This window comes from Thalassophryne amazonica, unplaced genomic scaffold, assembly GCF_902500255.1.
Source record: "Thalassophryne amazonica unplaced genomic scaffold, fThaAma1.1, whole genome shotgun sequence".
Lineage (NCBI taxonomy): Eukaryota > Metazoa > Chordata > Actinopteri > Batrachoidiformes > Batrachoididae > Thalassophryne > Thalassophryne amazonica.
Genome location: NW_022986402.1, coordinates 11,258 through 25,637, shown reverse-complemented (window position 1 = coordinate 25,637; position 14,380 = coordinate 11,258). Strand labels below are relative to the sequence as shown.

The following is a 14,380-nucleotide window of genomic DNA, read 5'->3' as shown; positions in this document are numbered from 1 at the left end:
TTGTGTTTGGTAGCATGGCCCAAGCAGAAGGTACCCCTTTGAGTCTGGTCTGCTTGAGGTTTCTTCCTCAAATCATCAGAGGGAGTTTTTTCTTACCACTGTCGCCTGTGTTCTTGCTCTGGGGTTTGGTAAGGTTAGACCTTACTTGTGTGAAGAGCCTTGATGCAACTTTGTTTTGATTGAAATGAAATAAATTGAAAATTAAAAAAAAAAAAGAAAGCTGTTTTGGTGGTTCACTGGAGACGGATCCAACACGACTGTCAAAGATGAATCGAGTCTTCAGGAGCTTGAACTGTAACGACAGTTTATTATGACCAAGTTAGTAAAAATGTTAACTAGTCCCTTTAATAATGCTACTAGTAATAATAACAACACGTGAAGGTGAATAATTCAGTCACTGTGTTTTTAGGTTCTTTCTGTCATGATTAAAACAAACATTTTGATCAAATAAATCTAATTTATTGAGGTTTTACAATGACCTCCGATGGGAACCGTTCCCGTCCTGACTATCAGGAGGATCCGCAGCTCACGGCGAACATGGTTCCTTTACAACAACAAGGATGAAGTTCTTGATGTTTTCAGTTGTCACTGTCAAAGTTGACCAGCAGCATGGATGACCCGGTTTTGCTGGGAGTCAACTCAACACTGGCTTTGGTTTCTTTTTTCGGCCCCACCACACCAGTCCTGCAAAAATAGCAACGATACAGTAACGACCACGAGCAGTGATACGGCAGCGATACAGTAACAACAAACCCCTAATGTGTCGTGGATTGTTCACGTCTGGTGTCTAACGATCGGTTCGTTAGGGGCTGGCGTACTTGTGTGTGACGGGTTTGCCGTCAGTGAGATGGACGCCTTCTAAGACGAAGCTGCAGTCCTGCAGCGGTTCTGGTAGCGGGTTGGTGAAGGTCAGCTCTGCCGTCACCGCCTGCTCAATTGTAGCTTCTCCCAGCAGCTGCAGAGACCAAACATCTCATCACTCAGCACACACATGCATTGATGTGTGCAAACACATCATGATTGAATTCATGAAACGGTTTCATCCCACCACTCGTACCCTGATCTTTATCTGTGGCTGGTCCAGGACTATGGTCTTATCTTCTTTCTGGTAGTCGGTGGTTTGCTTGTCCATGGTGACGGCTGTCAGATGGATCAGCCTGTCTGAGGTGATCACTGGTCCGTAGTTTTTGTATTTCAGGGTGAGTGAAAGGCGCCTCTCTGGACAAGCACAGAGTCTCAGGTCACAAACAAAAACTCCACGTTACCATGACACCGTCATCAGATGGACCCACCTTCTCCCGCGGCCACGTCCACGGTGTCTGACGTAAATCCGCAGCTCTCTCCTCGCGTGCCATTGTAGCCGACCGCTTTGGCAAAGAATAGACACTTGCACGTCTTTGCCTTCATGTAGTTGTTCCTGATGACGGTGTGGACATCGAAGTCGGAGCCCACCATCATGTCGTCAGAGAGTTTGATCTTCAACGACAACATTCATCTATTAAAGTGTCTGAAAGTGATCATTAAAATAAAAACATCATCTTTTATATTCATCATTCACTTTTTTCCCAGGTTTTCAGTAAAATCAGTTACTTTGGTGATGAAAAACGTGATGCAAGTTTATGCCATCAGAGATGTCTGAAAAAAGATTAAATAAGTTAATTATTTTAAAAAAACCCTGTCATTTCAGATTGCTTGCTGTCGATCCTCCATCTGTTCTACACTGACTCAAAGACAATAAAACAATCCCGAAAAGATATTTTACATTTAAAGGTTTCATGTTGTACAAAGTATATATTTAAAAAAAAAACATATTTTACAGTCACATATGGAGGTTACATTTAAACTTTCTTAAATTTACAGAATTCTGCATCTTTGTAGGTAAAAATCTGTCCTCTTCAAAGTGAAATGTAGGATGGAAACTCTTCATTTTGGAACTCTATGACATCACAGAAGTCTTTGATCCTTAAACACAACCAAGGGGAGGTGATGGTCTAGTGGTTAAGGCGCTGGGCTTGAAACCAGAAGATCCTCTGTTCAAATCCCAGCCTGACTGGAAAATCACTAAGGGCTCTTGGGCAAGGTCTATAATCCCCTATTGCTCCCCGTGTGTAGTGAGCTCTTGTATGGCAGCACCTTCACATTGGGGTGAATGAGGCATTATTTATAAAGTGCTTTGAGCATCTGATGCAGATGGAAAAGCGCTATATAAATGCAGTCCATTTACCATTTTACCGATGTAATGAAGAATCAGGATCAAAGGACAAGTCTTTGATATCAAATCCATTGATCCTGATTACAGCAACCAGGTATAAGAATCAAAAATTTGATCAGGATTACATGTCAGATTGTTTGATCTTGATCACTCATCTTTGATCCTTACACCTGACTACCATGAGGTCAAAAGAATCTGAATGAAGGGATGAATCTTTGCTCTCTTATTACTTTGACCCTGATTATATTCATCTGGTATAAGGATCAACAATGAGTGATCAGGATTAAAGGTCAGCAATCAGCCCCCACCCCCCCCCAAAAAAATCATATTCAAAGATTAGTGAGCAATATCAAAGTTCAGTCTTCAGTTCCAAATTTAGTGATCAGAACTTATCAGCCATAAAGATCAAACATCAACAATTAGAAAAAAACCTGAAAGATCAGGATCAATGGTGAGTGTGTAGGATCCCATGGTTGTCTGAACTTTGATCATGATCCAGATAAAGGATCTGTGTCTGATGGACATGAATGGATTTTTGAAGACAGGTATTTCAAAGACGGGAGCTGGAACTCACAGTTTTTCATATATCTTTATGAAATTTTACTGAAGATTCATATCCTGATAGGCAAGAACTGATTCAATTTCCAAGGTCAAAGGTCAAAGTCAGGAAAAATCTTGGAAAAATCTCTATCCTTTAAAATTTAATGAATTAAAAAAAAAAACTGTCAAAAAAGATGAACATTCTTTCATATTTGAGAGTGTTATGTAGGACGGTATTCTTTATCGCCTGACAAAGTTTGATCTGGATCTGATCCGGACCGCTGATTTACTATATTTGATTTTGACATTGAAAAGCCATTTAATCTATATTTGTATTATATTTTATCTTATGAAAAGTCACTTCTAACAGGACTTTGACCTTGAAAGTTTTTTCCAAGGTAAAATGGGTGGAATTGAAAGCTAGTGGTGGAGGTTTGCGCTCTATGAGTGCGGCGCTCTAGTTCTAAACTGGATCAGGGTTTTTACGACTTTGACATTCTGAAGAATTATTTTGTAAACGCCCGCAGTCTCACTTATGTCTCTTCTGTGTGGACTTTGTCCTCTGTGCTTGTGTTTGTGAGTGTAAGAGCTCAGAGACACCTTGATATGGAGTCCTGGCTCTTCTCCTCGCTGCTGGAGCTTGTTGTGGTGCTGAGCCTTCTCAAAAACCCGCCGCTCCTCCACTGAGCCTGAAAACCATCACAGGTCAGCACTCAGACGCACGCGGCTCTCGAGTGCCTGCAGGATGGAGTGTGTGTCTGTGTGAGCATCGTACCTTCAGGATACTTGTACTTGTGCGTGATGTCACGGCGGTCATCAGAACCTACAGCTTTGGTGCTGATGCATTTTCCCACAGATTTACTCGACCCGCTAAATTTGACAAACTCTCCATTTGACAGACGCACCATGTCCACAACGTCTGCATTCACCTGATTCCACAGGCCAGGAGAGCATGGAGAACATGGAGAAGGTCAACAGTCAATCAACAAACAGCCCAAAGGAGTTTATTTCCTCACAAATCAGGTTTACATGAGAGCTTTTGTTTGGAGCTACAACTGAGTCTTAGCATCATAATAAGAACTAGCGTGTTGCTGGTGGGGATCCACGGGCTCTGGATTGGGTTGTGTTCATAAAATAGGTAGCTGACATTTTTCAAGGTTGGTAATAAATTAAGTTTCTATTATGAGTTGGAGTGGTGTGTGAGTCCAGAATGTAAATATCAACGTCCATTGTTTAGAGGATAAGGATACCAATGGTAAATGTCAACTCTCCACAGTTCCTCTGACTGAAGCCGTACACACGCACGCACAGACAGGCCACTTGGCTTTTATAATATAGATAATAATAGTTTGGTTTTGTCTCTGCTTAAAGGGAAAACACACCTCAGCAAAAATAAAAGGCGTGTCGTAGTTCTTAGTCAGCTCTCCTTCTTTGATGGCCCTCAGTGAAGCCGGCCCGCAGCAGAAAACACCTGAAAGCAACATAAAACTTTAAGCCACATCATCAGGCACACAAGGTTCTGACACAATGACATCAAATAACTGTTGTTAAACTTCCGACTCTTCCATTTTCCCTCTGCACTGGAAAATGCCATCCTTTGTGTGTGTGTGTGGAGAATGAAGTAGCACTCCATCTGTGCTCTGAGCTTTACACCTCATTTCCACATCTCCTCCTGGCATCCGTCCAACTGCCTGCAGGAGACGATAGCGTAGCGTCCAGTTTGTTTTTTGCTGTTTTTTTGTTTGTTTGTTTGCTTTTTATACACTTTTCCCCATTCAATTCAATTTATTTCATTTATCCATCCATCCATTTTCTTCCGCTTTATCCAGAGTCGGGTCGCGGGGGCAGCAGCTCAAGCAAAGCCGCCCAGACCTCCCGATCCACACACACCTCCCCCAGCTCCTCCGGGGGAACCCCAAGGCGTTCCCAAGCCAGCCAAGAGATGTAGTCCCTCCAGCGTGTCCTGGGTCTTCCCCGGGGCCTCCTCCCAATGGGATGTGCCCGGAACACCTCTCCAGCGAGGCGTCCAGGGGGCATCCAGAAAAGATGCCCGAGCCACCTCAACTGACTCCTTTCGACATGGAGGAGCAGCGGCTCGACTCCGAGCTCCTCCCGAGTGATTCCTCCTCTAATTATTTCATTTATATAGCACCAAATCACAACAAAGTTCCCACAAGGCGGTTCACACAAGTAAGGTCTAACCTTACCAACCCCCAGAGCAAGAACACAGGTGACAGTGGTAAAGAAAAACTCCCTCTGATGATTTTAGGAAGAAACCTCAAGCAGACCAGACTCAGAGGGGCGACCCTCTGCTTGGGCCATGCTACCGACACAGCTGACAAAATGAATATACTGGAAATTTTTGTATTTTGTTTCTATCTGCATGTGCGCAAATGACATATCAGTCCAATGTGTGAGTGACGCTCTCTGCTGCATTTGTTGGACGTGTGCTGTGACGCCTGGTGAGGCCGCCGCTGTCCTCTCCTTTCTCCTCGCTCGTTGCTCAGCCCGCGGCCGATGTGCTTGATGAATTCCTGGGCAAAACGTAGTTCCCAGATAATTAGGATATATTCCTGTGAGATAATAAGTATATCTCATCTAAATAATTCTAAAATTTACCTGTAATAAAATTATAAAGATAACAGAAGTTTTAAGAGTGGCTGTAATAAATATTTAAGAAACTTAAAGTTTATGAACAACTTCACCTGTTATCGCTCAAGCACATTGTAAACATTGACACGATGGAGTTTGATGGAAGAGTTCAGAAAGATACGATTGGAATGTTTTGATTACTATTTACAGTTGGCGATGAACGACTTGGGTGTTAACTTCGTGTTAAAGGCAGAACAAGAAACTGCACTGAAAGAGATCTATCTGGGAAGAGACACATCCTGTATGTTGTTGCTCCAACGAGAGCGGCATGCTGAGCAGGGTGGCAACAGTAGTCCAGCGAGCTCAATCTGTGGGTGAGCTATCCCACAATGCCAAAATAGCAGAGATGCCGGTCCAATGACAGCGGCACTCTGAGCAGGTTGGTTTTAGGCTACAGCACAACAATCCTGAGGTCAAATGTCATGTGAATGTGAATCGTGACCAGAACCTGTGACCACTTTGGTTATGGCGGGGTGAGGAAGTGATGGTTTGCCAAAGCAGTAAACAAGAGAAGAAGAAGAAGAAAGAAACAGAAACAGCAGACTCATTGAAAACTGTTTGCATTAAAGTTCCAGTTTACCTTCACTTTCCTCCTGTGGGGTTGGATCACTGGTTTGCCATCCATCACACTCGGGCCCCAGATCTGGACGAGTCATCCAGCTATCCACCCAAACGTGGAAATTCCTGCAACAATATGTCACACTGTCAAGTCGAACATGATGAAATGAAGTCCCTAGACAACTGAGACAGTCTATGTGGGTCCAAGACCCAGAAATGTGAACTCACTGATGTTCCATGATCTTTCCTGCTTGCTTGTTGGGACCATTGGTTAATAGGACCATTGGACTTTATGAGTAACTGCATGCTTTGCAGTGTCTTCTCGGTCCTTGTTTGAAGATTCTTTGTTGTACTTTATTTTATTTGTTAATTCGTAGTTGTGGTAATCTGTCCCTTACCAGGGAGACTGTCTCTTGATTGATACATTCAGGGTTGATCTAGAGACACCTGTGAGTGAGTTTGTTTAACATGAGAATGTGGCTACACGCCCATAAACACATGGTCTCTGACAGATCCTGAGTCTGGTCCAATAACTGGGAAATCCCAGAAGATCAGGATCTGAGGACCTGCGGCAGCCTTCATCCACCTTCACAGCCGCTGGGTTGCAAAGCCTCACCTCCTCTGCCTGATCCACTATTGAGGACTTCTTGTTAGCTGTCTTGTGTTCAGGGTTCCTGTTGGACCTTCACTGTTGCCGTAGCAACCACAGGGCCCACAAGATCCCCACCATATTTCACCCCAACAACCAATCATCTAGAATTTGCAGTATGTCCAGAGCAGCAGTCTGGTCTGCTTGAGCTTTCTTCCTCTGGGAGCTTTTCCTGACCACGACTGCCAGTGTTCTTGTTCACGGGGTGGGTCAGGTTAGACCTTGTGTCGTGTCCATGAAATATTGGTTTAAAAAGTATGAATTAATTTATGCCTGTTGGTAACAGATGATAAGTCTGATTTGTACACGATACTTACCAGACTGAATCCCCCTCAGAAAGACTTTCACCAGTTTCATCGTAAAGGTTTTCTATCAGTAGATTGGCGTTGGTGTCATGAGCCGATCCAAAGTTAGTAACCACTCGACACGGGATCCCGAGGGCCCGCGACACTGGAGAAGGAAGCAGAATTCCATGTCACTGCTCCCGCACGCAAACAGGCTTCACACATCGTCAGCTATAAATCAGCTGGAAAACATCAAAGGAGGTCAGAGTTTCTGTTCTGGATGTTCAAGGACACAAAACATTAATGTGGAAAATAAGGAAAAAACTGTGCCGCCAGCATTCTGATCTTCAAACCCATTCTCTTTGACATTAAGATTCATGTTGTCACAATGCTCTAATTTTACTTTCTCAGTTATAACAACCTTGGATCAGGTGTCTCAGACTACTGGGACGGATATGACCCATGAAGTTGTTATAAGGCTTTTGATATCAACAAATAACTTTATTCGATGTGTATCACCACGTCCACCTCCTGCAGAACTGATTCAGGTCCTGGATAGTGGCAGCCACCCACACAGACAACAAGGCCATCCCCACCTCACAGAAATAGCCCTCTGTCACAAGGGCGTGTCCTCGGCTTTTTCCAGTTGTTGGTGTCCTGAACACCGAAGGAGTTGCGTGCTGGATCACGTACCGTCAAATGTACCACATTGCCAAAATGTATCTCACAATGAAAGTGATACTCCTGATCTGAGGCTGTCCAATTAATCACAAAGTCTTTCCTACGGTACTCAACAATCCTCTGGAGAGACCTGGAACCAAGGACGTCCAGTCAGTGTCTCAGGTCACAGGTTAGCGTCCAAGTCTCGCAACCATACAGCAAGACAGGAAGCACCAGGACCCTAAAGACCTTCATTCTTCTGCAAATTTATCAGCATCACCCAACACCTCATGACTCTGTAAGGTCTTAGCAGACATCTCAAAGTCTCAAAGGGACCCAGAGACATGAATGTCACTGCCAAAATATGAATGGACGGGGACAAGACCAACTATACTGAGTCTGAGCCAAGACCTTAAAGGGTCCAGACCAAGAGTTTAGGATGTCGGAGAGGTCGAGACCCAGTCAGAGACCGAGACTTAACTTTACCTCTGTTAATATTAAAAAGTGATATTTGTGTCAGGAAGTCTGGATCAGCACCTCAGCAGGATTCAACTTCCAAGCAAAAAGTAAAGTACTCCAAAACTGAACATGTTTAAAGTCTCTGAGACCGATACTGAACTCACATTACTGCATGTTAATAATGATTCATGTAATAATATTTTTAATGAACATGTTCACTTATTCTACTGCAGTTGAGTAGAACTGCTTTCAATTCCGAGACGAGTCAGTGAGCAGATGGTCTCAATAGCAGGACCCGACTCCAGGACTACAACAGTAGTAGGAATAGGAGGGTCTGGAAGCTCAACATGTATTTTCTGTTGATTAACTAATGAAAATGTATAAATAATTAGCATTTATTATATGGCTGTGACACTATGTCTGCTCTGATTGGCTGATTACCGGTTGGATATTTTCCCATATCAGTCCGTTACCATGACAATTGGTCCAGAATGTGTATTTTCGTTACAAACCAGGAAGCTAAAAACACGATTAGAAAAACCAAGTCGAACATATCTAAAGAGCATCGTAAAAACACACAGGTTGAAAGTTTACCAGCTAACGACCGGACCGTCGGTTAGCAAGTCCTTCACGGAGGTGAAGAAACCGTCAGCAGTTTCATAGTCGACCTCTGTTTTTCGCACGGACCAAGTGCAGAGAGGTCAAAACACCTCAGTCTGATATTTCCCCGTTCAGACCTCATGCTCAGTTAATAATCCTTTATTATTAGTTTTATTACTTTTGACCCACAAAGAATCCTGTCCAGTAACATTCAGGTACTTAAAGTTTGAAGTGGATGCTGTTGAGGAAATACTCAGTATATCATCAAACATGACACCTCAAGGGAGCAAGAAATAAAACACTTAAACATCTGGATAAACTGTTAAAAACTCAGCGTGAACCAAACGGTGTGTTCAGGTTCCTGCACCAACCTGTGCAGGCCACAGCTGCAAAGACCCAGCACTGTCCGTAACGGACCGGTCCGCTCTCTGACCACTGGCGCAGGATGTCCCCGCTGCCCATCCACACCGCAGGGTGAACTCCACCCGTGTAGTCATGCCACTGGCCGACCAGCACGCCACTGTCGTCGTTACTGTTGATCTGTGTGACAAAAGAGGTGAAAAAAAGGACGTCTGTTATAAACTCTGGACGTGCTGATGAGTGTCTGGAGGAGATGGACGGCAGGTCCTTCCGTCCTGCTGCTGTGAAACAGGACAATCCACACTGTTCACAGTAAGTCTGTATATTTATTTATGTGTATTCCAGGTCAACAGTACTTTTGTTGAATCTGTTTTATTGAACACACACTGGACTCACATGAACCACTGTATCAACTGTAGTATTTGTGTCTCACTTACCTGTTCATAGTATTTCTCTATTTTTATTCTTTTGGTTGGTTTTGTCATTTTGTCATCAAATTTGTCATTTTTTATTGTTTGTCATTTTTGTCCTTTTTGTTGTTTTTTGTCCGTTTTCCCATCACATTTGTCTTTTGTCATTTTTGTTGCTTTTTGTCTTTTTTTGTTGTTTTGGTCTTTTTGTCTTTTTTTTTTGTTTTTTTTTTACATTTTTGTCCTTTTTGGTAGGAAAAAGGTTTGCAATGAAACAGTCAAAAGATGTTTTAATGAATTGTGGCTGACTGGGACACGTCTGAATGCGTCTGAATATGTGAGTAGCAACAACAAACTGTGATGCTGCCTGAGCTGTATTTTACAAAAGAACCAAAAAAACCACTTCACCTAACTGGCCATATTCTTTCATGTTTTATACCACCAGTGTCCTAATGATTAGAAAGTAGGTTGTTTGTGTTATTTTTGTTGTTATTCGTGGTGGAAATGAAGAAAAATGAGGATGAGACTCCCTTCTGCAGAGTGATTCAGGGAACTGTTACTCCAAGAAGTTGGAACCTGCTTGATGGAGAATATTGTCTTTGATTAGTGACATTTTCAGAAACATCAGAGGTGAAACAGCGACGCACTATTTACCCTGAGTGTTGGTGAAGCGGTGATAGCAGGGTATTGTTTTCTTTGGACAAGACAACTCAATAACTGCTGGACAGATTTCCTTCAAACTAAGTGGGAATGTTCACTGAAAGATTTCTTGAGATGATTTGATTTTGGAGTAGTTTAGTTAAGGAAAACATGGTCCAGAAATTCTTATTTTTGTATACCTCAACAATCAAAATAAAATAAAGTAAAATAAAGTTGAGTGTAAAATAAACCCAGGTGGAAAGTAAGACGTTTATCCGGAGAAACAAAAATTGAAAGTGGACTTCTCCCTTTTTGATGATGTTCTACACAGTTGAAGTAATGCCACCGAATGGGTACAACGTGTCAGTTTTGTTCTTCTACCCACCATGGCGCTCAGCACTCGGGTCACATAGACGGGGTCCCTCCTGGCGCTGCAATCCTGGTCAGGATCAGACTCAAACTTGGGGTTTTTGTCCAGCAGTTTTAGACAGATGTCCAGTATTCCTGACTCAAACTGCAAGCAGAGGGAAGAGATGTGCAGAATGTGCAGTAGAACAGATAAGGTGAGAAAGCTGCACAGGTTCTGTACCTGCCCAAAGTTCCAGGGGGTCCCTGAGATCATTTTATGTGTCCCCCTGTAGATCAGCCCGTGCTGAGACAAAACATACTCCTGCCGCTTTGTCTCGCTGCGCATGTAAACGGCGTCTCCTGAGACATTCACACAGAATAATATTTATTCACATGTCGTATCTGCTGCACTGTAAAAATAAGGTCAAATGCTGACTTAAAAACACCAGTAAACTCAATAGCAAAATTAGTTTAAAGGCAAAAGGTTCAAACTTATTTTGTCACTGACTTGTGTTTTCCATGTTTCAAAAACATTTCTCAAACACATATTAGTTAATCTTTTTTTTTTTAACTGTCATGTCAGACAATGAAAAATGTTATATTTTACAGCATTACTGATAAAGTTGTGGCTGTGACAGAGTGAAATCTACTTTCAGACAGAAGTGGTGCAAATTAGACTCAAAGAGTTAGAATATGTACAGAGTTGAAATTAACCTGTCCAGAGTTGATACAAATGAATCGCTTTTATAGAACACACTCCATCTGAATCAGAAGCTCAGAGTATTTTAAACTGATGCCTAACACACACACACACACACACACACACACACACACACACACACACACACACACACACACACACACACACACACACACACACACACACACACATTAAGGACCTTGCCCAGGGGTCCTTAGTGATTTTCCACTCTGGCTGGGATTTGAACCAAGGATCCTCTGGTCTGAAGTCCACTGCTTTAACCACAATCTTGACTTTGGGATTATAATTCTCATAAATTTAAAGTCAAGACTGATAAAATCTCTGAGAAACAAGTGCAACAACGTGCAAGGTTTAACACTGAGAGTGTTAAATTTAACACTTAGAGAAAAAAATCAATTGTGAAATGTTTGCCTGAAATTTTAACACTCCAATTTTTGCTGTGGATCACATCACATTCTTCACAGGATCTCCATGAAATTTCATAACATGACTTTAATCAGGATTAGTGGGTGTGTAGGTCAGATCACATAAATCTAGACTACATTAATAATAAACCAGCAAACAGACCATCTCTGGTGAAAGAATTTAAAATTTCAACTTTTACATTTTTAGTCATTTTTATATTTATGGACAATTTTTACATTTCTGACTATTTTTATATTTCTGGACAGTTTTTATGTTTCTTGTCAATTTTTATATTTCTGGACAGTTTTTATATTTCTAATAGAGCTGGGCAAGTTAACACGTTATTATCACGTTAACGCATTAATTAATTAACACCAACAATTTTTTTAATTACACATTAATGCAGTTGTTTTTTTATTGTAAGAGTCTGTTGCTCACACGCTTTTGTTTTGCAAGTCTATCGCTGACTGCTGCCGCGCTCACAGGAACCAGTGTGATGAGTCCCTGACACTGGAAAACAAAAGAATTGGCAGATAAACCAACCAACATGGAGAACTATTGATAAACAAAGCCAAGAGAGGCTCATAAAAACAACAGCGAAATGGATTGCTACAGACTGCAGGCTGATTAGTGGATGGATTGGGGATGCTCCTTTTATACCCAATCATGACATTCACCTGTTTCCATTTAAGTGTTCTTTGAGCATTCCTCAACTTTCCCAGTCTTTTGTTTCCCCGTCCCAACTTTTTTGAAACATGTTGCAGGCATCCATTTCAAAATGAGCAAATATTTCCACAACAACAAAAAAGTTTATCAGTTGGAACATTAAATATCTTGTCTTTGTGGTGTATTCAATTATTATGTTTTTATTTACATTTTACACAACATCCCAACTTCATTGGAATTGGGGTTGTAAATAACTTTAAACTAAGGTATCACTCAATAAAACACTGAAAACACTAAGTTATTTAAACTAATGTATTGCTGAATAATAAAAGAGTTACATTTTTTTATGGAGTGATACATTAGTTTGAAGGTTGAAACGCACAAGTCAGACTCCAGAAAAAATTAAGTTATGACATTATCTGCTTTTCAATCAATCAATCAATCAATCAACTTTCAACATCACAACATTGAAATAACATGAAGCTCAGTATTTTGAAGCCCATAATCCAAGCCAACCACTCACTTATGATGTCATGTTGTTTCATAATTTAGACATCAAAACACCTATGGACATCATTTTAACAAGATCTACAACCCCAATTCCAATGAATCGCTGTGCGATTAATCATGATTAATCATGGGGTTAATCATTATTTTTTCATTCAATCACTTAATTTTTTTCATCATTGCTCAGTTGTAATTTCTAACAATTTTTATATTTCTGGACAATTGTTATATTTCTGGACAGTTTTTATATGTTTTTTTCTGACATTTTTATTTTTTCTGACAGTTTTTATATAGCTGGACAGTTTTTTTTTGTAACATTTCTGGACAGTTTTTTAATGTTTTTCTGACAGTTGTTATATTTCTATTTATGTATGACACTTTTTAATCACACTAATAAATGATTTCTGAATAAAAAGTGTAAGGACGCGCTCACTGGGGCACCAGGGGTTGAACAGCAAGATGAAGTGTCCTAAGGTGGTGGTGTGTCCGTCCTGGTCCAGGATCAGGGTGTAGTGTCCAATGGGGGCGTCGGGGGCGGAGCTGATCGACACGGACACGACGTTTCCTGAAGGGTCATACGCTGTGCACGCGCTCCACGCACAGTCTAACGTGGACTCTTGCAGACCGAAGCGGACTTTGGTGCCGAATTCTTGACTCCGGACCGGACCTGCAGAGACAGACGTCAGCACTGATCCGACTGCGCAAAAACCCAGACGAACCCATGACCGGAACCAGACCTGTTTCGGCGATGAGAGTGAAGCCAGTTCCGCCCGGTTGGAGCTGCGGGCTGCCGGGTGTCAGGTAGAAGACGATGTTGAAGACTTGTCCCCGTCTGACGACCAGCCTGTCCTCACCCTGCAGGTCTGTGTGATGGATGAAGTTGTTGGTCTTAATGTCCAGGTCACATCGCTCGATGTCCAAAACTGTCCACAGGTGGAAGGAAAAGTCAGTGGAATCATCAAACACTCTGTGACGTCATACATTGACTCTTTCTTTGCACATACTATCAGACGAAAACATGAGAAGTTTTCCTTCCTCACCTCGACTCATGTCTGCGTCGTCCTCAGTGCGCAAAGTGCAGCCGCGGTGCCTGATTGGTCGGTGACGCTGCGCCCGTATTTGTAGCGCCGCGGAACCCGGTTCTTCTGCTTTTGGCTCTGAATCGGATCCAACCTCCACAGGCTGCCGTGGATCAGTTTCATGTGACCACAGAACCACCAAGTCTGGTCACGTGACAGAATCACCTGATAATCAGCATGGCTCAGTTCGAACCACAAATGGCCAAAAAATGTGATGAGTGCCGCAAATCACCAAGTAACCACGTCATCACGTCACTGTCGCGTGGCTTTTTTTTTTAATGTTCCATAACAACATTTTTCATGAGTTTCTCCAGTTCAAAGCAGTTATTCAGAAAATGTGTAAATACCATCAAATATCTGTATAGGCTTTTGGAGGCCCTGAAAAAGCAGACATGGACAGACAGAGAGACAAACATGGACAGACAGACAGACAGACATGGACAGAGCCACCAACAGATAGATGGACAGACACACGGACAGACATGGACAGACAGCCACCAACAGATAGATGGACAGACAGACGGACAGACATGGACAGACAGATGGATGGATGGACAGACAGACAGACATGGACAGACAGCCACCAACAGATAGATGGACAGACACATAGACAGACATGGACAGACAGATG

General features: G+C 42.2%; 1 protein-coding gene across 1 annotated transcript; it reads right to left on the bottom strand.

Annotated features, from left to right (window-relative positions):
* Positions 1 to 164: 164 nt before the first annotated feature.
* Positions 165 to 13,865, bottom strand: LOC117506166 (protein-glutamine gamma-glutamyltransferase 2-like). The gene is made up of 16 exons (XM_034165670.1): positions 13,711 to 13,865; positions 13,408 to 13,593; positions 13,104 to 13,337; positions 10,613 to 10,731; positions 10,409 to 10,537; positions 8,986 to 9,154; positions 6,929 to 7,061; positions 5,985 to 6,088; positions 4,135 to 4,223; positions 3,528 to 3,681; positions 3,353 to 3,441; positions 1,293 to 1,476; positions 1,058 to 1,218; positions 819 to 955; positions 480 to 684; positions 165 to 292 (listed from the first exon to the last, which is right to left on the bottom strand). The coding sequence occupies exons 1-15, from the start codon at positions 13,718 to 13,720 to the stop codon at positions 579 to 581; spliced, it is 2,004 nt and encodes a 667-aa protein (XP_034021561.1). The 5' UTR covers positions 13,721 to 13,865; the 3' UTR covers positions 165 to 292; positions 480 to 578.
* Between the last annotated feature and the right edge of the window lie 515 nt (positions 13,866 to 14,380).

Coding starts and splice junctions, on each gene's coding strand:
- LOC117506166 (XM_034165670.1), bottom strand. Junction 7,062..8,985: donor TGCAGCTGTGGCCTGCACAG/GTTGGTGCAGGA, acceptor TTCCTTCTCCAG/TGTCGCGGGCCCTCGGGATC. Junction 956..1,057: donor AGCCACAGATAAAGATCAGG/GTACGAGTGGTG, acceptor TGGTCTCTGCAG/CTGCTGGGAGAAGCTACAAT.